Raw genomic sequence first — 25,982 nt, 5'->3', positions numbered from 1 at the left:
TGGGAAAATACTACTCCATCTTCCTAGAATCAGATGTCCTATATTAATCATTTTATATGTTGTTGGATTTAGCATGCTAGTAGGGCTTTTTGTTGTTGTTGTTTGAGATTTATGTCTGTATTCATAAGAAACACTGATCTGTAGTTTTCCTTTCTTGTAATGCCTTTGGTTTTGGTACCAGAGTAAATACTAGCCTCACAGAATGAGTTAAAAAGTATACTCTATATTTTGCGAGAATTTACAAAGGACTGGTTTTAGTTCTGTAAACATTTGGTAGAATTCACCAGTGTAGTCATTTGGGTCTGGCCATTTTTCTCTGTGGGAAGTTGTTATTTTTTTGTTTGTTTTTTTGTAATTAATTCAATCTATTATAAATCTATTCAGGTTTTTGATTTGTTCTTGAGCCAGTTTCAGAGTTTGTGTCTTTATAGGAATTTGTCCATTTGATCTAGGTTACCTAATTTGTTGGCATACAACTGTTCATATTATTCCCTTATAATCATTTTTCTTTCTGTAACGTCAGTAGTTGATATCCTTCATTGCTGATTTTAGTAATCTTGAGTCTTCTCAACAGGTTTGTCAATTTTGTTGTTTTCAAAGAACTATCTTTTATTTTTTTGTTTTCCTATGACCTATTTCAGTTATTTCTGCTTCAATGTTCCCCCCCACCCTTATGCTTGTTTTGTGGTTAGTTTGCTCTTTACAGTCTTAAGGTGGAAGGTTAGGTTATTAGTTTGAGATTTCCTTTGTTAATATCTACACCTGTAATTTTCCCTCCTATAAGTTCTACTATGTTGTGTCTTCATTTTCATTCACTTCAAAATATTTTCCAATTTGCTTTTTGATATTTCCTCCGACCTTTTTTTAAGTATTGGTTAATTTCCACATATTTACGAATTAACGAAATTTCCTTCTGCTATTGAATTCTAATTTCATTTCATTGTAGCCAAAGTCCATAAAATGAGTAATTTTTTCTTTTAATTTACTGAGACTTGTTTTATGATCTAGCCTATCACTGACCCTGGAGAACATTCTATGTCCACTTGAGAATACGTATTCTACTATTGTTGGGTAAAGTTTTCTCTTGCTATGTTAGGTCTAGTTGGTTTACTGTCCTGTTCAAGTCTATTTCCTTGTTGATCTTCTACCAAGTTAAACTGTCTACTATGAAAACAGCGTGTTGACTTCAACTATTATTGTTGAATTGTCTATTTCTCCCTTCAATTATGCTGCTTTCTGCCTCATCTGGGAATGTATTTTAGGGTCCTTTTGTTTGGTGGACACATATTTACAATTGTTACATTTTCCTGAAGACTGGCTCTTTTATCATTATAAATGATTATGTCTCTACTAACAATTTTTGTCTTAAGGTCTCTTTTTTTAAATAAATTTCTTTATTTTTGGCTGTGTTGGGTCTTCGTTGCTGCGCTTTCTCTAGTTGGGGAGCGGGGGCTGCTCTTTGTTGTGGTGCGTGGGCTTCTCATTGGGTGGCTTCTCTTGCTGCAGAGCATGGGCTCTAGGTGTGCGGGCTTCAGTAGTTGTGGCACACGGGCTCAGGAGTTGTGTCTTGTGGGCTCCAAAGCACAGGCTCAGTAGCTGTGGTGCACAGGCTTTCTTGCTCCATGGCATGTAGGATCTTCCCAGACCAGGGCTCGAACCCATGTCCCCTGCATTGGCAGGCAGATTCTTAACCACTGCGCCACCAGGGAAGCCCAAGGTCTCTTTTGTCTAAGATTAGTATAGCTATTTAGGTTCTTTTGGTTACTGTTGAGGTTTTCCACCCTTTTACTTTCAACCAATCTGTTTCTTTGAAACTAAACATGTCTCTTGTGGACAGCAATATAGTTGCATGTTTTTAATCCATTCTGCCAACTGCCTTTTATTGGACTGTTTTGTCCATTCACATCCAATGTAATTCACAGTAACAGGATTTGTATCTGCCAGTTTGCTTTTCGTCTTCTCTGTTATGTCTTATTTCTCTATTCCTCTATTACAGCCTTCTTTTGTGTTAAATGTTAATTTCTTATATACCATTTTAATTCCTTTTACTGATTTTGGAGTTATTGTTTTAGTGGTGGTGCTAGGGATGATAACATCTTAATTTAAAATAATCTGACTGCAGATTAACACCAATTTAATTTCCATAGTCTATAAAACCTTTGCTCCAATATAGCTCTTCCCTCCGTGATGTTTTATGCTATTGCCATACAAATTACATCTATACACATTATAACCCATTCAAAAGTCTCATATTTATTACTGTATGTGATTTTCTTTTAAATCAGAAGACTTACAAATAAGAAGTACTACTGCAGACTGAATGTCTCTTCCCCGAACCCATTATGTAATGGTAGCTGGAGGTTGAGCCTACGGGAGGTACTTAGGTTCAGATGAGGTCATGAGAGTGGGGCCCCCATTATGGGACTAGTGTCCTTATAAGAAGAGAAAGAAACCAGAGCTCTCTCTACCATGCAGGGAAACAGTGATAAAGCAGCTGTCTACAAGCCAGGAGGAGGGCCCTCACCAGGAACTGAAGCTACCCATACCTTGATCTTGGACTTCCCAGCCTCCAAAGCTATGAGAAACAAATGTATGCTGTTTAAGCCATCCAGTCTATGGTATTTTGTTATAGCAGCCCAAGCTAATACAAATACACCGTCCTTTATGTTTAATTATGTAGTTAACTTTACCAGTGCTACTTATTTGTGTGGATTCAACTTACTATCTAATGACCTTTCAATTCTGCCTAAAGGATTCTTTAGTATTTCTTGTAAGGCAGGCAGGTCTGCGAGTGACAAATTTGTTCTGTTTTTATGTGTGAACATCTTAATTTCTTTCATTTTGAGGAATAATTTTGTGGCATACAGAATTCTAGGTGGACTGTCTTTTTCTTTCAGTGCTTTTTATGTCATTCACTACTCTCCCAGCCACCATGATTTCCCATGAGAAGTGAGTTGTTAATCTTACTAAAGATACCTTGTATGCGATCACTTTTCTCTTGCTGCTTCTGAAAGTCTGTCTTACTTAGCATTAGTTAAGCTTCTGAGATGTGTGGATTCTTTTTCATAAAATTCTAAAGTTTTGGACAATTATTTCTTCAAATACACTTTGTGCCCCTTTCTCTCCTCTCCTTCTAGGACCCCAATTATGCTAATACACTTGACAGTGTCCCACAGATCTCTGCAGCTTTTTTTCCCCTTTATTCCTTTTTTTAAATTTAATTTTTATTTTATATTGGGGTATAGTTGATTTACAATGTTGTGTTAGTTTCTATTCCTTTCCTTTTTTTCTGAGAGGACACTCTCAACTGATACCTCTGTTCAAGTTTGCTGAATACTTCTACCAGTTCAAATCTGCTTTTGATGCCCTCTACTGAATTTATTTCACTTGTTGTATTTTTCCAAAACAGGATTTCTATTTGGTTCTTTTATCATAATTTCTCTTTACTTTTATTCTCTATTTAGTGAAAGATTATCCTCAAATTTAGCTTTTAAGATATAGTTTCTTTTAGTTCTTTGAACATGCTTTTAAAAGCTAACAAAGTTTTTGCTTAGTAAGTCAAACATCTGGGCTTCCTCCCAGACACTTTGTCTCTTTGCATGTCTTGTAAATTTTTGTTGAGACTAGACATTTAATATGATGTGGCAACTCTGAACAATAGAATCCCTTCCCTCCCCAGGGTTTGTTGTGTTTGCTATTTGTTAGTGAACTTCTTGGACTAATTCTGTAAAGTCTGCATTCTTTGCTGAGTGTGACCACTATATTCTGTTTTGTTAGCTTAGAAGTCAGCTAATGATTGGACAGAAATCTCCTTAAATGCCTTCAAACAATAACTCTCCTAGCATTGAAGAAGTGCTCTGTGCATGTGTTGGGATAGGCCTTCAACACTCCAACACGCAGTTTACAACTCTGCCCTAGCCTTCACTTCCTACTTGCAGAGCCTCAAGTTCTGTCACTGGTGAGAATGGTGCCTTCTTCATTTTTCTCTTGGGCATGCATACAGCCTTGCGCATGTGGCCTTCTAGATTCCCAGGAATATGCTCGAGTTTTTCAAAGTCCTCTACAGATATGTCATTCCTCAGCTTTTCCTTTTCTTTTTTGGTCAGTGTCTTTTTAGCCCCAATTGTTATCACTGCCTCAGGCAGCTTCTATGGTAAACAACTGCAGCTGCTTTCCACAAACAGGCTGAAGACAGAGCTATTTGCACACAGTGAGTCGAGTCAGGTTAAATAAAGACAAGCTCTGAGAATAGAGCTTTTCAGTGAGGTACCAGACAGGTCAAATAGTGACAGTTCTCTGGGGTGGGCTTTCTGGTTAGCTTCAAGTTCCCTCCAGTGTCAACTAGGCTGCTGGTTTTAACAGCTACCATAGTTGCAAGGCTACTTGTTTTCAAGGCTACCCTGGAACTAGGGAAAGATAGGGCAATATAAAATGTTACAAACCAACTTGCCCATTGCAGCTGGGTGCTGGAGAAACGAAAAAAGAATTACCCAAGGTCAAATGATGACCTTGGCATCACCTGCCCAAGGCTAGTGATGCATGGAATTTAAATCCAGACTCTAAAGCAGGGTTCTTAAGCAGTATAACACATACATACACACACACACACACACACACACACACACACACACAAAAGTTACAACATATATTGTTACGGTTTCTGTTTAATAAGTGCTTTTTAGACTATTGGCAGCCTTTAGTTAATTTTTAGAGTTCTGACAAAGTTGATTTTGACAACTTTTAGTGTTCTCATTGCTTTTATGGAACATCAGATTTTCAGAGGTCCTTACTCCATTAAGTTCTCAAAGAAGCCATTTTTATAATTACAACAATGGAACACTAATTACTATTCCTTTCTAATAATCATGTTTCTAAAACTTAGAAAACCAAATATTTCTAACTAGAAATGTGATGGGAATTCAAAAAGAGACACCTCTTCTCATCTGGCATTTTAATTATTTCTGGTTTAGTTGTCCAAGTCAGAATCCTAAGCCTCAATTTTCTTAAACGTACAAGTGAAATATTGTCTTCCCCAGCCTTAAGATTTAAAATGATAACGTAAAACTAATTACAAAGCTACAATAATCAAAACTGACTGGTACTGGCAAAAGAACAGTCATACAGACCAATGGAATATGACCTCAGAAATAAACCATGACATATAAGGTCAATTAATTTTCATCAATTGAAAATTAATTAATTAAGGCTGCCAGGACCATTCAATGGAGAAAGGGCAGTCTTTTCAACACATGCTGCTAGGGAAACTGGATATCCAAATGCAAACAAAGGTGAATCCTTACCTTTCGCCACATACAAAACTCAAAATGGATCAAATATCTAAACTCTTGGAGGAAAATCTTCGTGATACTGGATTTGGCAATGCCTTCTTGGATATGACACCAAAAGAACAGGCAACAGAAAGAAAAACTAGACTTCATCAAAATTAAAAACTTTGGTACATCAAAGGACACTACTGAAAGAGTGAAAATGCAACCCACAGAATGGGAGAAAATACCTGTAAATCATGTATCTGATGACAGATTAATATCCAGAATATATCAAGAACTCCTACAACACACACAGAAAAACAACCCAATTAAAAATGGGCAAAAGACTTAAACAGACATTTCTCCACAGAAGATATATACAAATGGCTAATAAGTACATGAAAAGATGCTTAGCATCACAAGCCATTAGGGAAATGCAACCAAAACCACAATGAAATAACACTTTACATCCATCACAACAGCTATTAAAAACAAAAATAACAACTGTTAGTTAGGGTGTGGAGAAAGTGGAATCCTTCTACATTGCTGGAGGAATTGCAAAATGGTGCAGCCACTATAGAAAAGTTTGCAGTTCCTCAAAAAATTAAATATAGAATTACCATGTGATTCAACAACTTCACTCCCAGGTATATACCCAAAAGAATTTAAAGCAGGGACTCACACAGATACTTGTACAAAAATGGTCATAGCAGCATTATTCACAACAGCAAAAAGTGTCCAGCAATCTAAGGGCCCATCAACAGATGAATGGATAAAAAAAATGTATATTCATACAGTGGAATATTATTCAGCCATAATAAGGAATAAAATTCTGATATATGCTACAACATGGATGAATCTTAAAAACATTATGCTATGAGAAATAAGACACAAAGGACAAATACTGTATGATTCCACATATATAAGGTGCCTAAAATAGTCAAAGTCAAAGAGAGAAAGTAGAACAGAGTTTACCAGGAGCTGGGGGTAGGAGTGGTAATGTGGAATTATCATTTAACAGGTACAGAGTTTCTGACTGGGATAATAGTTCTGTAAATAGATAGTGGTGATGGTTATACAACATTGTGAATGTATCTTAATGTCACTGAATTAATTGTATGGTTAAAATGATAAATTAGGTTATATATATATTTTACCATAATAAATTTTTAAATGATAATGTATTACCCAAAGGTCCTATTTAGTGAGACTTTTGTTCCTCAGGTGAGATGGTGGTTATAGAAGTTACTTAAATAATAAATACTTTATGAAATGGCTGGTAGTTAATAGTAAATAGTACCCACCCTCCAAAACACACACACATACACATACATACACACACACGACACTACACATTCAATGCTCTTATCAAATACCTATAATTATATTTTTCAAAGGATTACACATCCAATAAATTCACTAATGATGCAAAGAATTTACATCCTCCCATACTGACAGATAAAAACACATACATTCTCTAAGCACAAAGCTCATATTCACAAATAACTTTTTGCCTAAAGACAAATTTCAATTAATAATCACAATGGGAATTTAGTTATTTAATGCAACCATTAACCTAATGTCACCAATAAAATCTAAGCAGTTATATCACAAAACCAGGGTTATATTCAGTGGACATGCATTAATAATCTATACAATTTAACATTATACCAGAAAAGGAACTGAATACAAAATTTCCCTTGATTTTTGGTGGTTTTCAAATTTCATGGCACAGATTCCCAAGGTAAAAACAGATTTTAAATATTTTCGATAAAATGGTAAAAAATTTAACAAGCCTTTTAATTTTCGTATTGGGTGAAGATTTAAAACATCAAGCTGGCCCCAATCTGTCAAAAATGACAGGTAAATATTTACAATGACTAGACAGGCTTTAGTTACAATGGTATTAGAGGATGACTCTCCCCTGGCAAAAACCTTTTATGGTTAATTCTCAATGCAAACATGTTTTTGTAAATACTGTGATAATATAAACTTGGAAACATACCTGGAATCAGGACAGGGACGAAAAATAAAACGCAAGTCAATCTTATTTCTGACCTGTAATCATAAAGCCTTTTGGCTCTAAACACCAAACACTGTCCTTCAATATAAAACTAAATTAAGAAGAGTAGAACAACTTTACCATGCTGGCTGACATTCTTCTACAGAATTATCTTTCACTACACATCAAGGCAGGGCTCAAGCTCCATTAACTTGCTTCTCTAGAAAGAGTATAATTAGCAGAGCACCAAAATTTATAAACTGATATGGCAACCCAAAATGCTAAACACACTTTTCAAACAGAAGCAAATTTTTCCCCATTGTTACTTCTATGTACCATGTTATTTTTGAAACTTATGTGGCTACCAATAAGAAAAGAATCAGGGAAGCTTTGAACATATCTTGTACTTTTCATCAAGGCTAAAGTGCAAAATATCTCCATGTCTCTGGTATTTTAATAGGAAAAAACATAACACATAATAAAGGAACTGAGGTGACAGTAGAACTAATGCAAAAAAGACTTCTTTAAATATACACCTGAAGACTACATAAGACCAATTTAATTTTTCTTTCTTCAATGAAATCTGTGAATGAACCAAGTTCTCACAGAACTTGAGATCTTGTTTGGTTCTCTTTCCCAGGATCAGAAATTCCAAAATTAGAGAGAAAAAAATGGAAGAAAATAACATTGCATGACAATGGACACTAAGTTCATAAAGAACTTTTTTTTAAAAAATGAGATATTATGGAAGAAAACACCATGAAAATAATAATCCTATGAGAATTGTTTTTTACGCACAGTAAATTTGAGCCTTGGTCTTCATGAAGATACTACAGCTTATATAGAAAACTATAAATATACAAGACTCCAGGAAAAAAAGTCAAAATACATATTATTTAACATTCTGTAGGCCTAAAAAACTTCTGAGGGGAGGGGAAAGGATGGCCAACTGAATCTTCACTTAAGAATACAGAACTATGAAAAATTCCTGGGTCAAAAGCTCTAAGATGCTCCAAATGGAACCACACTTTGTGAAAACATACAACCCTAGATATAGTTTTAAAAGGAAAGAAAAAGTACTGAATAACTGCAGTCCCTTCCAAAAAAGGATATCTTAAATTAAGGGGAAAAGATTCTAATAGTGTAAACGAATCTGGCTCAGAAAGAAAATTGAACAACATATCCAATGTTCTGTCCATAAAAGTAATGACGGTACATCTTTAATATTAAAGAAATAGGCTATAAAAAAGTTCATTCTCAGAATTGGTTTTAGTAAAAGCTCATTTGTGCTCCTTTGTGGGTGCATAATAAAGTTCCATGGGTTTGTTCACCTTCCAGTATTTCTCACTGACCAATTCCAAAGAAAAAGAGCCATTTAACACCTAAAACAAAAACAAAAACAAAAACAAACAAAAAAAAGAATTATGAAAACTGCTCAAAGCACAAAATTGTGAGATGGAACAGAGAAGTCCATCTTAGCACAACAATGTAAAACAACTATACCCCAATTTTAAAAAAGTCCATCTTAAAAAAAAATCCTAAGATAAACTTGTCACTTACACTATTCATAAAAGAACAAAAGATATATCAAGTTAACTACCTGTTGCAATTTCTCCTCCTTCCAGAGTCTGTACCATTTTATTAGGCCCCACCCCACAACCTGCCACTCTCAGATGATCAATGTACTCCCAATTTCAACAGCCTATTATTTTAAATACTTACAGTGAACTGGCCACTGGCTGTTGCTATGTAAATGGTATACTGCTTCTCACTGGCTGTATCAAGGTTCATCTGGTTTGATTCTCCTTTGTTTCGAAGTTCTTCTAAAGCTAACCTCACAGCCAGATACTTGGATAAGTGATCAACAGTGGCATTACCTGAAGTCTTTATGTACCTGGAAAAATAAATCATTAAAACCTTACTTTCTAGATTAGTGATAAAACATACATAAATTATAAAACTAATACATTTCTAAGGGCTTCCCTGGTGGCGCAGTGGTTGAGAGTCCACCTGCTGATGCAGGGGACACGGGTTCGTGCCCCTGTCTGGGAAGATCCCACATGCCACAGAGTGGCTAGGCCCGTGAGCCATGGCCGCTGAGCCTGTGCGTCCGGAGCCTGTGCTCCGCAACAGGAGAGGCCATAACAGTAAGAGTACCGCAAAAACAAAACAAAACAAAACTAATACATTTCTAAAAAGGTATATAAAATGTAAAATGTCTCAATTATTGACAAAATACCAGAAATTTATTCCTCTATTATCTAAAAATTTCTTATTGAAAAGGTACAGAAACGGTAAAAGTACAAGCTCACTATCTACCAGGCCATGAAAGCTCTACCTACCTTACCATCCATAAAATATGACACAGAATGACAAAAATCAAATAGAAATAACACTGTACCGAGAGGAAAAAAAAGAACATACCCCTCAATCCCAATGATCAGAAGTTTTGAGTCTACAGCAGCAAGAAGAATACTAAGAATATGAGCAAATTTCTTCTTGTCTAAGAATTAATAAATTTTAGGTTTTTAAGACAAAGCACTGAAGTGCTAATTGTTTTTTAAAGCATCGTATACCATTTACTCACTCACTCAACAAATATCTGATGTTTATATGCACTCAAGGACAGGCTCTCTAGAGTTATATAGTGGTAAAGCAGCCATCCTGGCCAGCATGAATTTTAGAGCCTTCTGGCACCCTAGCATCATTGTTAAGAAATTTAAATGATCCTTTCTCCTCCTCTACCTAGAAGGGTCATTCCTTTCAGATACGCAACTGTGGGTGGGAAGCACATGAGGAAAGACAAAAGCAACAATTCAGGCAGCCAAAATATCCAACCAAACCCTGGCAATCAATGGGATGATAAATGTCACCCTTAATTCTTATCTAAAATTGCCTTTTAACTCCTTAACATTCTAACATTCTAAATTCAGATAATCTGAAACTAACCCACAAGCTTACCTTGTCTGTGCACTGTCATCTTTTTCCATAAGTGTGGGATGAGGCCTGAATACTAATTCAATTTCACTAGCACCATCCATTACTGGATCAATTGCCACTGTTGCATTGTTATTATCAAGCTCAAGCCCAGAATCATCAGATGTTTTGGTCCGTTTGTTACTAGGTCCTGCTTCCTGATTGCTATGTGTGGATGCATTACTACAGTGAGAACTGTCTCCATTGTCTTCTGCTCCACTACCATTTTCAATCTGTTGTTTCTTGCCTCGCTGTAATCTAGTTAAGGAAAACAAAACAAAAAACATGAAATCTTCATTTAGGCCTTTTCAATGCATCAATTTTGAAGTATGTTTACTGAATTTACTAAATTCTAAGTTCCCTGGTGGTCTAATGGTTAGGATTCCAGGCTTTTACTGCCATGGCCTGGGTTCAATCCCTGGTCGGGGAACTGAGATCCCGCAAGCCACACAGCATAGCAAAAAAAAAAAAGAAAAAAAACCCCAAAACTAAATTCTAAAAACATCTTGATAACTGAATTTGCTCCAAGTTGAATAATGTCATTTATTTTCCACATGTCTCTGAAAGGTCTAGGGAATATCACTTATACACAGGCAAACATCTGAATAAATTAAACAAATGTTTATATTCCCTTAAAACTTTTCTTTATTGATTATAGGAATTATTGGCAAATATTTACATTTTGATGATTTCCTTTATTATGAGATTTTAAATCTAAAGAAAGGCATAATTCAGTTATGAAAAATTTACAGTTCTGAGGGACGATATTTATGCCTTTTTAATTAGAATTTCTTAAGGAAACAGGATTTAAGAGTAATGGTAAGCACTACCTGCCCGCTGCTGACCTCACCCAAAGTCTGCTAATGCAATGCAAAATTATTCCAATGCAGAAGATGCGATGGTATCTAAATATGGAGCATAAACACAGAAGCAGCTCTCTAACAAGCTCAAATACTAAAAACCAGTAACTGGGCAAGGTACTTTGTGTATACATCTTATTTACCCATCAAAACAACTATTAAGGCAGTTAACGTTATTATCATTTTATAATTGAGAAAAACCAATGAAACTGAGGTCCATGGTCCATGGTTATAAGCTAGTAAGCACCAGAACCAGAGGAAGAACTCGATACACATTCTTTCTATCATATGTATTGCCTCTCCAGCTGTATATACAAGAAAAAAGGAGGGAATATGTGATGAAAAAGAAATATGAAAGAACGACATGCACTTCTAAGAATAGCGTCATTACTACATTTTTATTGCCAGAACAAGGAAATAATAGCCCACTGCTTGGGAAAGATGCTCAAGAACTTTTTTTTTAAATTGAACTATAGTTGATTTACAATTCTGTGCTAGTTCTGGGTGTAAAGTAAGTTATATACACACATACATACATACATATGTATATAAAATTCTTTTTCAGATTCTTTTCCATTGTAGGTTATTACAAGATATTGAATATAGTTTCTTGTGCTATATACAGTAAATCCTTGTTTATCTATTTCATATATAGTGATGCGTATCTGTTAAACCCATACTCCTCTACTTTATCCCTCCCCCTCCCCTTTTCCCCTTTGGTAAATATAAGTTTGTTTTCCATGTCCATGAGTCTGTTTTGTAAATAAGCTCATGTGTATTATTTTTTTGATTCCACATATAAGTGATATCATATATTTGTCTTTCTCTTACTTCACTCAGTATGATAATCTCCACTTTTGCTATGAATGACAGTATTTTCCCCTTTGGTAAATATAAGTTTGTTTTCCATGTCCATGAGTCTGTTTTGTAAATAAGCTCATGTGTATTATTTTTTTGATTCCACATATAAGTGATATCATATATTTGTCTTTCTCTTACTTCACTCAGTATGATAATCTCCACTTTTGCTATGAATGACAGTATTTCATTTTTTATGGCTAATTTGGCAAAAACCTTTTATGGTTAATTCTCAATGCAAACATGTTTTTGTAAATACTGTGATAATATAAACTTGGAAACATACCTGGAATCAGGACAGGGACGAAAAATAAAACGCAAGTCAATCTTATTTCTGACCTGTAATCATAAAGCCTTTTGGCTCTAAACACCAAACACTGTCCTTCAATATAAAACTAAATTAAGAAGAGTAGAACAACTTTACCATGCTGGCTGACATTCTTCTACAGAATTATCTTTCACTACACATCAAGGCAGGGCTCAAGCTCCATTAACTTGCTTCTCTAGAAAGAGTATAATTAGCAGAGCACCAAAATTTATAAACTGATATGGCAACCCAGAATGCTAAACACACTTTTCAAACAGAAGCAAATTTTTCCCCATTGTTACTTCTATGTACCATGTTATTTTTGAAACTTATGTGGCTACCAATAAGAAAAGAATCAGGGAAGCTTTGAACATATCTTGTACTTTTCATCAAGGCTAAAGTGCAAAATATCTCCATGTCTCTGGTATTTTAATAGGAAAAAACATAACACATAATAAAGGAACTGAGGTGACAGTAGAACTAATGCAAAAAAGACTTCTTTAAATATACACCTGAAGACTACATAAGACCAATTTAATTTTTCTTTCTTCAATGAAATCTGTGAATGAACCAAGTTCTCACAGAACTTGAGATCTTGTTTGGTTCTCTTTCCCAGGATCAGAAATTCCAAAATTAGAGAGAAAAAAATGGAAGAAAATAACATTGCATGACAATGGACACTAAGTTCATAAAGAACTTTTTTTTAAAAAATGAGATATTATGGAAGAAAACACCATGAAAATAATAATCCTATGAGAATTGTTTTTTACGCACAGTAAATTTGAGCCTTGGTCTTCATGAAGATACTACAGCTTATATAGAAAACTATAAATATACAAGACTCCAGGAAAAAAAGTCAAAATACATATTATTTAACATTCTGTAGGCCTAAAAAACTTCTGAGGGGAGGGGAAAGGATGGCCAACTGAATCTTCACTTAAGAATACAGAACTATGAAAAATTCCTGGGTCAAAAGCTCTAAGATGCTCCAAATGGAACCACACTTTGTGAAAACATACAACCCTAGATATAGTTTTAAAAGGAAAGAAAAAGTACTGAATAACTGCAGTCCCTTCCAAAAAAGGATATCTTAAATTAAGGGGAAAAGATTCTAATAGTGTAAACGAATCTGGCTCAGAAAGAAAATTGAACAACATATCCAATGTTCTGTCCATAAAAGTAATGACGGTACATCTTTAATATTAAAGAAATAGGCTATAAAAAAGTTCATTCTCAGAATTGGTTTTAGTAAAAGCTCATTTGTGCTCCTTTGTGGGTGCATAATAAAGTTCCATGGGTTTGTTCACCTTCCAGTATTTCTCACTGACCAATTCCAAAGAAAAAGAGCCATTTAACACCTAAAACAAAAACAAAAACAAAAACAAACAAAAAAAAGAATTATGAAAACTGCTCAAAGCACAAAATTGTGAGATGGAACAGAGAAGTCCATCTTAGCACAACAATGTAAAACAACTATACCCCAATTTTAAAAAAGTCCATCTTAAAAAAAAATCCTAAGATAAACTTGTCACTTACACTATTCATAAAAGAACAAAGGATATATCAAGTTAACTACCTGTTGCAATTTCTCCTCCTTCCAGAGTCTGTACCATTTTATTAGGCCCCACCCCACAACCTGCCACTCTCAGATGATCAATGTACTCCCAATTTCAACAGCCTATTATTTTAAATACTTACAGTGAACTGGCCACTGGCTGTTGCTATGTAAATGGTATACTGCTTCTCACTGGCTGTATCAAGGTTCATCTGGTTTGATTCTCCTTTGTTTCGAAGTTCTTCTAAAGCTAACCTCACAGCCAGATACTTGGATAAGTGATCAACAGTGGCATTACCTGAAGTCTTTATGTACCTGGAAAAATAAATCATTAAAACCTTACTTTCTAGATTAGTGATAAAACATACATAAATTATAAAACTAATACATTTCTAAGGGCTTCCCTGGTGGCGCAGTGGTTGAGAGTCCACCTGCTGATGCAGGGGACACAGGTTCGTGCCCCTGTCTGGGAAGATCCCACATGCCACAGAGTGGCTAGGCCCGTGAGCCATGGCCGCTGAGCCTGTGCGTCCGGAGCCTGTGCTCCGCAACAGGAGAGGCCATAACAGTAAGAGTACCGCAAAAACAAAACAAAACAAAACTAATACATTTCTAAAAAGGTATATAAAATGTAAAATGTCTCAATTATTGACAAAATACCAGAAATTTATTCCTCTATTATCTAAAAATTTCTTATTGAAAAGGTACAGAAACGGTAAAAGTACAAGCTCACTATCTACCAGGCCATGAAAGCTCTACCTACCTTACCATCCATAAAATATGACACAGAATGACAAAAATCAAATAGAAATAACACTGTACCGAGAGGAAAAAAAAGAACATACCCCTCAATCCCAATGATCAGAAGTTTTGAGTCTACAGCAGCAAGAAGAATACTAAGAATATGAGCAAATTTCTTCTTGTCTAAGAATTAATAAATTTTAGGTTTTTAAGACAAAGCACTGAAGTGCTAATTGTTTTTTAAAGCATCGTATACCATTTACTCACTCACTCAACAAATATTTGATGTTTATATGCACTCAAGGACAGGCTCTCTAGAGTTATATAGTGGTAAAGCAGCCATCCTGGCCAGCATGAATTTTAGAGCCTTCTGGCACCCTAGCATCATTGTTAAGAAATTTAAATGATCCTTTCTCCTCCTCTACCTAGAAGGGTCATTCCTTTCAGATACGCAACTGTGGGTGGGAAGCACATGAGGAAAGACAAAAGCAACAATTCAGGCAGCCAAAATATCCAACCAAACCCTGGCAATCAATGGGATGATAAATGTCACCCTTAATTCTTATCTAAAATTGCCTTTTAACTCCTTAACATTCTAACATTCTAAATTCAGATAATCTGAAACTAACCCACAAGCTTACCTTGTCTGTGCACTGTCATCTTTTTCCATAAGTGTGGGATGAGGCCTGAATACTAATTCAATTTCACTAGCACCATCCATTACTGGATCAATTGCCACTGTTGCATTGTTATTATCAAGCTCAAGCCCAGAATCATCAGATGTTTTGGTCCGTTTGTTACTAGGTCCTGCTTCCTGATTGCTATGTGTGGATGCATTACTACAGTGAGAACTGTCTCCATTGTCTTCTGCTCCACTACCATTTTCAATCTGTTGTTTCTTGCCTCGCTGTAATCTAGTTAAGGAAAACAAAACAAAAAACATGAAATCTTCATTTAGGCCTTTTCAATGCATCAATTTTGAAGTATGTTTACTGAATTTACTAAATTCTAAGTTCCCTGGTGGTCTAATGGTTAGGATTCCAGGCTTTTACTGCCATGGCCTGGGTTCAATCCCTGGTCGGGGAACTGAGATCCCGCAAGCCACACAGCATAGCAAAAAAAAAAAAGAAAAAAAACCCCAAAACTAAATTCTAAAAACATCTTGATAACTGAATTTGCTCCAAGTTGAATAATGTCATTTATTTTCCACATGTCTCTGAAAGGTCTAGGGAATATCACTTATACACAGGCAAACATCTGAATAAATTAAACAAATGTTTATATTCCCTTAAAACTTTTCTTTATTGATTATAGGAATTATTGGCAAATATTTACATTTTGATGATTTCCTTTATTATGAGATTTTAAATCTAAAGAAAGGCATAATTCAGTTATGAAAAATTTACAGTTCTGAGGGACGATATTTATGCCTTTTTAATTAGAATTTCTTAAGGAAACAGGATTTAAGAGTAATGGTAAGCACTACCTGCCCGCTGCTGACCTCACCCAAAGTCTGCTAATGCAATGCAAAATTATTCCAATGCAGAAGATGCGATGGTATCTAAATATGGAGCATAAACACAGAAGCAGCTCTCTAACAAGCTCAAATACTAAAAACCAGTAACTGGGCAAGGTACTTTGTGTATACATCTTATTTACCCATCAAAACAACTATTAAGGCAGTTAACGTTATTATCATTTTATAATTGAGAAAAACCAATGAAACTGAGGTCCATGGTCCATGGTTATAAGCTAGTAAGCACCAGAACCAGAGGAAGAACTCGATACACATTCTTTCTATCATATGTATTGCCTCTCCAGCTGTATATACAAGAAAAAAGGAGGGAATATGTGATGAAAAAGAAATATGAAAGAACGACATGCACTTCTAAGAATAGCGTCATTACTACATTTTTATTGCCAGAACAAGGAAATAATAGCCCACTGCTTGGGAAAGATGCTCAAGAACTTTTTTTTTAAATTGAACTATAGTTGATTTACAATTCTGTGCTAGTTCTGGGTGTAAAGTAAGTTATATACACACATACATACATACATATGTATATAAAATTCTTTTTCAGATTCTTTTCCATTGTAGGTTATTACAAGATATTGAATATAGTTTCTTGTGCTATATACAGTAAATCCTTGTTTATCTATTTCATATATAGTGATGCGTATCTGTTAAACCCATACTCCTCTACTTTATCCCTCCCCCTCCCCTTTTCCCCTTTGGTAAATATAAGTTTGTTTTCCATGTCCATGAGTCTGTTTTGTAAATAAGCTCATGTGTATTATTTTTTTGATTCCACATATAAGTGATATCATATATTTGTCTTTCTCTTACTTCACTCAGTATGATAATCTCCACTTTTGCTATGAATGACAGTATTTCATTTTTTATGGCTAATATTTCAGAGAGAGAGAGCGAGCAAGAGAGTGTGTGTGTGTGTGTGTGTGTGTGTGTGTGTGTGTGTGTGTACGTACCACACCTTCTTTATCCATTCATCTGTTATGGACACTTGGGTTGCTTCCATGTCTTGACTAATGTAAACAGTGCTACAATTAACACTGGGATGCATGTATCTTTTCAAATTAGTTTTCACCTTTTCTGGATATATGCCCCGGAGTGGGACTGCTGGATCATATAGTAACTCTATTTTTAGTTTTTTAAGGAACCTCCATACTGTTCTCCACAGTGCTACACCAATTTACATTTCCACCAACAGTGTAGGAGGGCTGGCTCCCTTTTCTCCACACCTTCTCCAGTATTTATTATTTGTAGACTTTTGATGATGGCCATTCAGATCAGAGTAAGGTGATACCTCCTTGTAGTTTTTATTTGCATTTCTCTAATAATCAGTGATGTTGAGCATCTTTTCATGTGCCTGCTGGCTACATGTATGTCTTCTTTGGAGAAATGCCTATTTAGGTCTTCTGTCCATTTTTTGATTGGGTTGTTTGATTTTTGATACTTAGTTGTATGAGGTGTTTATATATTTTTGAAATTAAGCCCTTGTCAGTCTCATCATTTGCAACTATTTTCTCCCAGTCTGTACGCTGTCTTTTTGTTTTGTTTATGGTTTCCTTTGCTGTGCAAAAGCTTATAAGTTTGATTAGGTCTCATTTGTTTACTTTTGCATTTATTTATTTTGCCTTGGGAGACTGATCTAAAAAAATACTGCTGCAATTTACATCAGAGAATGTTTTGCCTATACTCTCTTCTAGGAGTTTTATCGTGTCATGTCTTATATTTAAGTCTTTAAGACATTTTTAGGTTATTTTTGTGTATGTTATGAAGCGATGTTCTAACTTCATGGATTTACATGTGGCTGTCCAGCTTTCCACAACACCACCTGCTAAAGAAACTCTTTTCTCCATTGTATATTCTTGCCTTCTTTGTCAAAGATTAGTTGACCACAGGTTGTGTGGGTTTATTTCTGGGCTCTTAATTCTGTTCCACTGATCTGTATGTCTGTTTTTGCACCAGTACCATGCTGTTTTCATAACTGTAGCTTTGTAGTCTTGTCGGAAGTCTGGGAGGGTTATGCCTCCAGCTTTGTTCTTTTTCCTCAGGATTGCTCTGGCAATTCTAGGTCTTTTGTGGTTTCATATAAATTTTAGGATTATTTATTCTAGTTCTGTGAAAAATGCCATGGGTAATTTGACAGGGATAGCATTAAATGTGTAGACTGCTTTGAGTAGTATGCCCATTTTAACAATATTAATTCTTCCAATTCAAGAACATGGGATGTCTTTCCATTTCTTTGAATCATCTTCTATTTCCTTGATCAATTTTATAGTTCTCAGCATATAGGTCTTTTACTTCCTTGGTTAAATTTATTCCTAGGGTTTTTTTTTTTTTGAAGCAATTTTAAACAGGATTGTTCTGTTTTGTTACTTTCTCTTCCTGATACTTCGTTGTTAGTGTAAAGAAATGTAACAGATTTCTGTATATTAATCTTGTATCCTGCTACTCTGCTGAATTCATTTATTAGTTCTAATAGTTTCTGTGTGGAGTCTTTACAGTTTTCTATAGAGTATTATGTCATTTGCATATAATGACAATTTTACCTCTTCCCCTCCTATTTGGATACCCTCCCTCCCTTTCTTTTTTGTTTTGACTACTGTGGCTAGGACTTCCAATACCATGTTGAATAGAAGTGGTGCGAGTGAGCATCCTTGCTTAGGAAAGATGCTCAAGAACTTTTTTTTCCCCCTCAAAAATAAAATACTGTTTATGAAATCCATACAGCATTTTAAAATTAAGAGGGGGTGACTAATATGTTAACTGACAAAACTATGATTCAAAAATATATGAACACTGGGACTTCCCTGGTGGCACACTGGTTAAGAATCTGCCTGACAATGCAGGGGACACAGGTTCGATCCCTAGTCCTAGAAGATCCCACATGCTGCAGAGCAACTAAGCCCATGTGCCACAACTACTGAGCCTGCGATCTAGAGCCCGCAAACCACAACTACTGAGCCTGCACACCACAACTACTGAAGCCTGCACGCCTAGAACCCCTGCTCCGCAACAATAGAAGCCACCGCAACAAGAGAAGCCACCACAATGAGAAGCACGCACACTGCAATGAAGAGTAGCCCCCGCTCACCGCAACTAGAGAAAGCCTGTGTGCAGCAACAAACACCCAACGCAGCCAAAAATAAATAAATTTATAAAAAAAAAAAAAGTGAACACATACAATGGATTAATCTTAAAAAGGAAGGAAATTCTGCAGGTGCTACAACATGGATAAACTTTGAAGACATTAAGCCAATCACAGAAAGACAAATACTGTATGATTCCACATATATGAGGTATTTAAAGTAATCAAAATCATAGAAACACAAAGTAGAATGGTGGTTACCAGAGCTGAGGAGAGGAGGAAGAAATGAGGAACTGTCGCTTAATGGGTACAGAGTTTGTTTTATAAGATGAAAAGAGTTCTGGAAAGTGATTGTACAACTGTGTGAATGCACTTACAATACTGCACTGTATATTTAAAAATGCTGAATATGGTAAATTTTATGTTTTTTACCATAATTTTCTACTGTGATATGGAAAGACCAAAATAACGAAACAAACAAAATACTCAACAGGGTTACTTGTCTAATGTATTTATTTTTACCTCACATTTCTTTCCAAAGAACACAGCTAGATTAATGTAATTTCAGGCAGCATTCATAAAATAATGTTCAGATAATGGAGGTAGATCAATAGCCTATCATATCCTGCATTTATCAAATCATATCCATAACACTACATACTATTCTAGAGGTAGCATTTCAAGAATTATACACCAACAAACTTGAATGTCATATGAGGAATAAAAGAAATTAGGAAGGTAAATATTTAGCCTTTAGAGGAGCATGTAAGAATGTATATTTATATGAATTTGAGGATTAGTAGATAGAAGCAGAATCTGAAATAAATATAGAACCCAACATAAGTATTTTGACAAAGATATATCAAGACTGCTACACACAAAAGACTAATTTTAATTCAATATAAGGGAAGAACTTTAAAAATATATATATTCATACAAAACTATTTACTTTAAGCCAAACGTAGTTCTATGTACTGGTGTTATAAGATCAGTAATACACAGTCTCTACCCTCTTAGGGCTTATATTATTCTAGTACAGCAAATAACACACACATGTTCAGAGAATGATAAGTGCTATGAAGAAAAATGAGGCAGAGAGGGTAAGAAAGTATGGAGTCCTGTGGTGGAAGACGGGAACTTAGCAGACACCTGAAGAATGAGTGTGTGTACCATGTGGACTATCTAGAAGAAGAGGGTTCCTGAAAGAGAGAACAGGAAGTATAAAGGCCCTGAGGCAGAAACAAGCTTGCTAAGTCTTAAAAACAGCCAAGAAGCTTTAATAAAGTTATTAACAAATGAAAGAAGCTTCTATCACATACTCCCACCACTAGAAATGTTCAAGCAAAATGAAAGGTCTATCTATAAAGGATTTTATGAAGGGGATTCTTTCTCCTGGTAAAAGACTAAAAGTTTACTCTTCAGAACCACTTCTGGAACTTTTAAAATATGAATGCCTGTACCCCAATCAAAGATTTTGATTTACTTAGTCTGGAGTGATGCCTTTGAGGCCCTAGGATTTAAAAGCTTTCCAAGTGATTCTGATATTCAGCCAAGGTGAAAGCCACTAGATTGGGATGTGGCTTTATTGGTGGCTGGCTTTATTGCGATGTGGCTTTGGAAGATGCTGACTCTCCCTGAGGCCTAAACATATCAGGAGATGTCAGAGCAGAAAAGAGAATAGGGGTGAGGAAAGTGCTCAGATTATATAGGGTCTTGGAAGCTATCATTAAAGTCTTTTAACCTGACTGTGAACAGAAGCTATTAGAGGCTTCAAAGCAAAGGAGAACTATGACCTGACTTCCAATTTATCACTCTGGCTGCTGTGCTGAGCACAGACAATGTGGAGGTAAGCATGGTAAATTGAAAGACCAATTGGGAGGCTATTTCAACACTTTCAAATGAAAGATGGTGGCTGCCTAGACCAATTTGGATATATTATGGAAAAAGCTAAAAATATATTTATTCACAAACTGGAATACGGACTGGGAAAAAAGAGAGAGGTGAAAGGTAACTCCAAAGTTTTTGGCTAAAGCAAGTAGGATGATGGAGTTGCCATCAACTAAAATGAGCAAGAATGAATAGAAGTAGGGGATAAGAATTACAAGTTCAGTACTGAACATGTTAAGTTTGAAATAAGGAACAGCTAACGACATACAAAGGGAACCAGGAGAATATCGTCTCTTGAAAGCCAGCGGAAGGAAACCAGTCAAAGAGAAAAGAGAAATCACCTGTATAAAATGCTGCTAAGTAAGATGAGATCTGAGAATCAGCAATTGGGTTTTGCAATGTGGAGGTCAATGGTAACTTCAACAAGGGTGATACGGGGCATTGGGATAAAGCCTGACTGGGGGAGTTCAAAATGGGACAGTAGAAGTATTGAATATAGTAAGCACAGACAACTCTTTTAAAAAGAAGAAATACAATGGTAAGTGGAGGCAGAAGTGGGTATAAGAGGGTATTTGTCTTGTTGTTTTTTTAAGACTCTAGTACTTTAAATGGAATACCGTATTAGGCCTAGAGACATATTTTATACCTTCAAGAAAAGGTAACCACACAGAACTACTATTTGTTACTGCATTTATCTTTCTCAAAATGGAGGGTGTTAATTCAGTATTTAATAGAGTGGAAAAATGGCCGCCCTGCCTGGCCTTCTCTCCCATATACCTGTTCATGGCCTGTATCTTCAGTCCTTCCTCAATGCTGTGACTGAGTGCTTGCTGATTATTGTGCTTGTTGATCCTGGCTAATACTCTTTCTTGATGAGCTTCATACTCATCACGACTTGGATAAATTTTGCTGATGAGTGCATCAAAGTTTGGGTCTGGTCTTAGTGATCTTTTGGAAACTAGCTTTTTCCGACAGGTAGGGCATTCTTTATTGCTAAATAAAAAGAGAGAAAAGAAAATGTAAATAATGCCAGGATCTTTGGGCTAAAGACAAAAATAGCCAGCTTCCAGATAATTATCATCTTTATTCCAATAGCTTTACTAAGTCGCAGAAATTTAAACTGATTAACCTGACTTTCCTTGAATATCTGACTAGTGACTAAGCAAGATTTTTGAAACATGAGACTCTCCATACTACTTGCCAATAGAGAAAAAACTAAATACTTCCCCATGATAAATTATATATAACCATTTTAGAAATAAAAATCTATTCCTTCCTAAATTTCCTGTTTCTGATATCCATGCTATACATGGAAAAACTATCCACTAATATATATTAATTTATATGTTATGAATTATTTTATTAAAATATTCATCAGGACAGTGAGAAAATCATGGTTTCATGCTTTGTAATTTCCTCAAAACAAAAACTCATCCTAAAAAGCTTCTAAAACTATATAAAATCAACTGTTTCAAAACAAAGATTCTCCAATAATTAAAACCTAGACTTTAGATAAATTTCCAATTCTCAAATGAACACTTATAGAAAATGTATTTCTCAAAACCCACAGAGCACTAGAACACTGTCCTTGTATAATTTAAGTACCTAGCATAATTCATTTTAACATACCCACTTCTGAGGGCTGTGATAATGCAGTCTGCACAAAAACGATGTAAACACTCTTTTGTAGTCATGGTGTTCTTCAACATATCCAAACAAATTGGGCACATTAATTCACTGTGTAGACTTCGAGGTGAAACCACAATTTCCAAGCCATCCGTTATTGCCTCCTGTAAAAAGCATCACTTTAAAATTAAATGCTACCTAATTAAAAAAAATTATGGACAAGTTCAAACGTAAGAATATAGAAAATGTCAAAAATGAACATCTATATACCCATCACCCAGTCACCATCACTGTTAACTCACAACCAATCTTGTTTTAGCTATAATCTCCTCCAACTCCCCTCAGCCCCAGCACCAAATCATTATATAAATGCCCTTAATTTTAATACTAAAGATAACATATTATACATTTAAAAGATAACTAATGTTAAATCACCCTGGTATAGCAATAAAAAAAGCATTGAATATGGAATCAGATGGCTTAGGTTCTATTAGTTCTACAACTAGCTTTGTGACACTAAATGATTAGTTTTAACATTGTCTTCTTACCTGCAAAATGAGGAAGTTAAGCTAAATGAACCCTAAAACTTCTTCCATCTGCAAAACTGCACCATTTTGATAATAAACTATACATTTCACGCCATCCATTAAAAGATTTTAAAATTCAAATACAAGTATTCCCTATTTATACACAGCTTAACAGGATTTAATTTTAAAATCACCTTTTGAACCTTAAAGTCTTGATCCACAGAGCAGTTTCATACAAAGTGGTCAGGTTCTCAAGCTAACCCACAAACTGATTTAAACCATAGCACCTCCGAAGTATAAAAAGTATTAGTATTTCTAATTGTCATGTCTAAAAATGTTTTCAGTGCGAAAATGCACTTGGAGATCCAATGTAGAATTCAGGACAAACCTCCCAAATGCACAGATTAGTGACTCCTACTTTCTTTGCCACTACCACTACTCGCCCTTCCCACAAGGTGGCACTGAGAACAAAGATTATGTAGCTCTAAAGGCACCAATACAGGCTCCTATGGATTGAGGAAAAAGGTCTAGTATGTGGCCACTGAAAAGGAAGATGCAGGTAGAATAAGGGGCTTCCATATGTTACACTTCCTGTCTCCACTGGCTCTTCGTCGTACTTGTGTTTGCTCTATAGGGTCAAAGATTGATGACCCCACAAGGAAAGCCATCGAAACTATAGATATTGTCCATTATCAAGTATCCATTATGTTTCAACCTCTCTATATAAAGCACTTTCTGTATTTTACTTAGTTTAATATACACACAAACTTTTGATTTAGGAATTATAACCTCGATCTTATAAATCACACAGAGAGTATGATGATGACTTAGCTAGTAATCAAGTCTGGTCCCCTCTTCCTCTTTAGAATTTGCCTAGCAAAATCTGAACCCTGGATAAACCATCCATCCATATTTTCCATGCCTATACCTGTGCATCTGCATAGCACTGCAGGGGAAAAAAAGGGAGGAATCACACAACCAGACTGATATCACTAAAAACTCATTTTTCTTTTCACTGCACTATTTTACAACTTTTCTTCTATCTGCAGACCTACCACCTAAATGTTCAATAGATTAATTACCTTACCTCAAATTTCATTTAAAGAACTCTCGTTTTCTCTCTACCAAATCTTTATAAAGCATCTTCCTCTTTCTTCTTACAAGGAGAAAGTACACCTCTTCCTATCACATGTCCATTCCTTCCTACCTTCTCAAGTATATCCCTCTTTGGATTTCTATTTGATCTCAGACTTCAGCAATCTCTCCCTCTTCACTAAATCAGCCTAGATTAATATAGGGTTGCTGCATAGTGAAATGTGAATGATGAGCTTAGAGCTGTGTGTAGAGGAGGGTGGGGTGAGAGTGGTTCCATCTCTCATCTTATTAACAAAACAAAATTTAAATAACTTCCCAATTCTATGTTGCCCTCAAGTTTTCACTCCATTTCTCTGTTTCTCTGCACAGCCAAACTTCTCTGAAACATTACCTATTCATTTTCACCTCCCCCTCCCCTTTAACACAGCAAAACCTACTCAAGTGAATCTACTCTGGTCAAAGTCACCAAGTATATACAGCCAACTCTAGTGCTCACTTTTGTAATCTTCACCTTATTCATCCTCTCAGTAGTACTGAACACAGTAACTGCATCCTCCTTGAAACACTTTGTCCTATGTTTTGATCCCCTCACTTCATCTTCCATTTTTCCTTACTTTTCTTTGGCCGTTCCTTCTCAGTCTCCTTTGCTGGCTCCTTTTCCATTACTTAATTTCTAAATCTTGAAGCTCCTCTGGATGAAGTTCTGGGCCTTCTGCTCATCTCTCTCTAGGTGATCTGGCATTCTCATGCTTAAAATGTACTGACAAGTCCTAAAACTTTATATTTAGTCCAGACCTCTAGGTAGCATCTCTACTTGTCTTACAGGCATTTCAAACTGAAAATGACTTCAGTTTTAAGCATGTTTATCTCCTTCAAACCTGTTCCTCTCCCAGTCTTCCCCATCTTCACCTTCTCAAAATGGTCTTCCCTGGTTCTCCCGTTATTATTTATTACAGCATTAAGGACCTTCCCTTTATATAACTTCCCATATATGTAATTTACTTGTTTGATGTCCATAAACTCCCTGGGCTGGTGCCACATCTGTTTTATTCACCACTTTACCTACTGCCTAGCTTAGGACCTGGTACAGAATATGCACTCAAATTATTTGTTCAAGAAATGAAGTGTCAACCAAACATACATAAATTAGAACTGTATATAAATTTATTATTACTGTTATGTTCTTTCAAGTTTTCACTTTCTAAAACTATATCCCAGTTTATATGCCTCATATTTCCCCTAAGTTATCTTAATCTATATTACCTGAGGTGTTCGTTGTAATTCATATAAACTGAGTTCCCATGTTTTGCTTAATGGTTGAGTTCCGTTTGTCTGCACAGCCTGAGACATTGCTAGGAATAAAGAAGAGAGAAAACCAATTTTAGTATCTGAAAGGGAAGTAAATCTCAAAACTAATTTTTAGACATTGTAAATCCTGAGAGTAAAACCAACAGAAATTACACACTGGCTCCTCAAGAACGAAGAAGAAGAAAAGCTCAAGAATCTTTCCATTTATAAACACAAGCTACTTGAGAGCAAGAAGTTATCACCGATCTCTGAATGCCTAACAGCTCGCACACAGAGAATGCTTAATTATTACTGATGTATAGGAAACTCTCTTCACCCAAAATAAGAAGTATCTTTCTGAAACTGGCAGTCATGGAACTT

The 25,982-nt window shown here is 35.6% G+C and overlaps 2 protein-coding genes across 2 annotated transcripts in view; both read right to left on the bottom strand.

The window, feature by feature from the left end:
* Positions 1-8,467: 8,467 nt before the first annotated feature.
* Positions 8,468-10,532, bottom strand: LOC112403430 (E3 ubiquitin-protein ligase RING2-like). Its single transcript, XM_024750872.1, has 3 exons — positions 10,231-10,532; positions 8,992-9,163; positions 8,468-8,651 (listed from the first exon to the last, which is right to left on the bottom strand). The coding sequence occupies exons 1-3, from the start codon at positions 10,530-10,532 to the stop codon at positions 8,550-8,552; spliced, it is 576 nt and encodes a 191-aa protein (XP_024606640.1). The 3' UTR covers positions 8,468-8,549.
* Positions 10,533-12,682: 2,150 nt separating this feature from the next.
* The window catches only part of LOC112403570 (E3 ubiquitin-protein ligase RING2), a 52,358-nt gene continuing 39,058 nt past the window's right edge, over positions 12,683-25,982 (bottom strand). The window contains exons 2-7 of the mRNA XM_024751119.1: positions 25,578-25,666; positions 22,696-22,856; positions 21,844-22,059; positions 15,208-15,480; positions 13,969-14,140; positions 12,683-13,628 (exon numbers count right to left, since the gene is read on the bottom strand). Coding sequence (XP_024606887.1) covers positions 13,527-13,628; positions 13,969-14,140; positions 15,208-15,480; positions 21,844-22,059; positions 22,696-22,856; positions 25,578-25,664 — 1,011 coding nt within the window. The 5' untranslated portion in view covers positions 25,665-25,666 and the 3' untranslated portion in view covers positions 12,683-13,526. The remainder of the gene's footprint in view (positions 13,629-13,968; positions 14,141-15,207; positions 15,481-21,843; positions 22,060-22,695; positions 22,857-25,577; positions 25,667-25,982) is intronic.

This window comes from Neophocaena asiaeorientalis, unplaced genomic scaffold (genome assembly GCF_003031525.2).
Source record: "Neophocaena asiaeorientalis asiaeorientalis breed wild unplaced genomic scaffold, Neophocaena_asiaeorientalis_V1.1 scaffold67, whole genome shotgun sequence".
Classification (NCBI taxonomy): domain Eukaryota; kingdom Metazoa; phylum Chordata; class Mammalia; order Artiodactyla; family Phocoenidae; genus Neophocaena; species Neophocaena asiaeorientalis.
Note: the sequence above shows the minus strand (reverse complement) of the source record. Positions and strands in the feature narration are given on the sequence as shown.

Bases quoted from the DNA above. Each gene is read 5' to 3' on its own strand.
- LOC112403430 (XM_024750872.1), bottom strand. From the start codon at position 10,532: ATGTTTTTTGTTTTGTTTTCCTTAACTAGATTACAGCGAGGCAAGAAA. The intron at 9,164-10,230 runs GTAAGCTTGTGG...TTATTTTTCCAG, and splicing joins GATGACAGTGCACAGACAAG to GTACATAAAGACTTCAGGTA. The intron at 8,652-8,991 runs GTAAGTATTTAA...TTTTTGTTTTAG, and splicing joins CAGCCAGTGGCCAGTTCACT to GTGTTAAATGGCTCTTTTTC.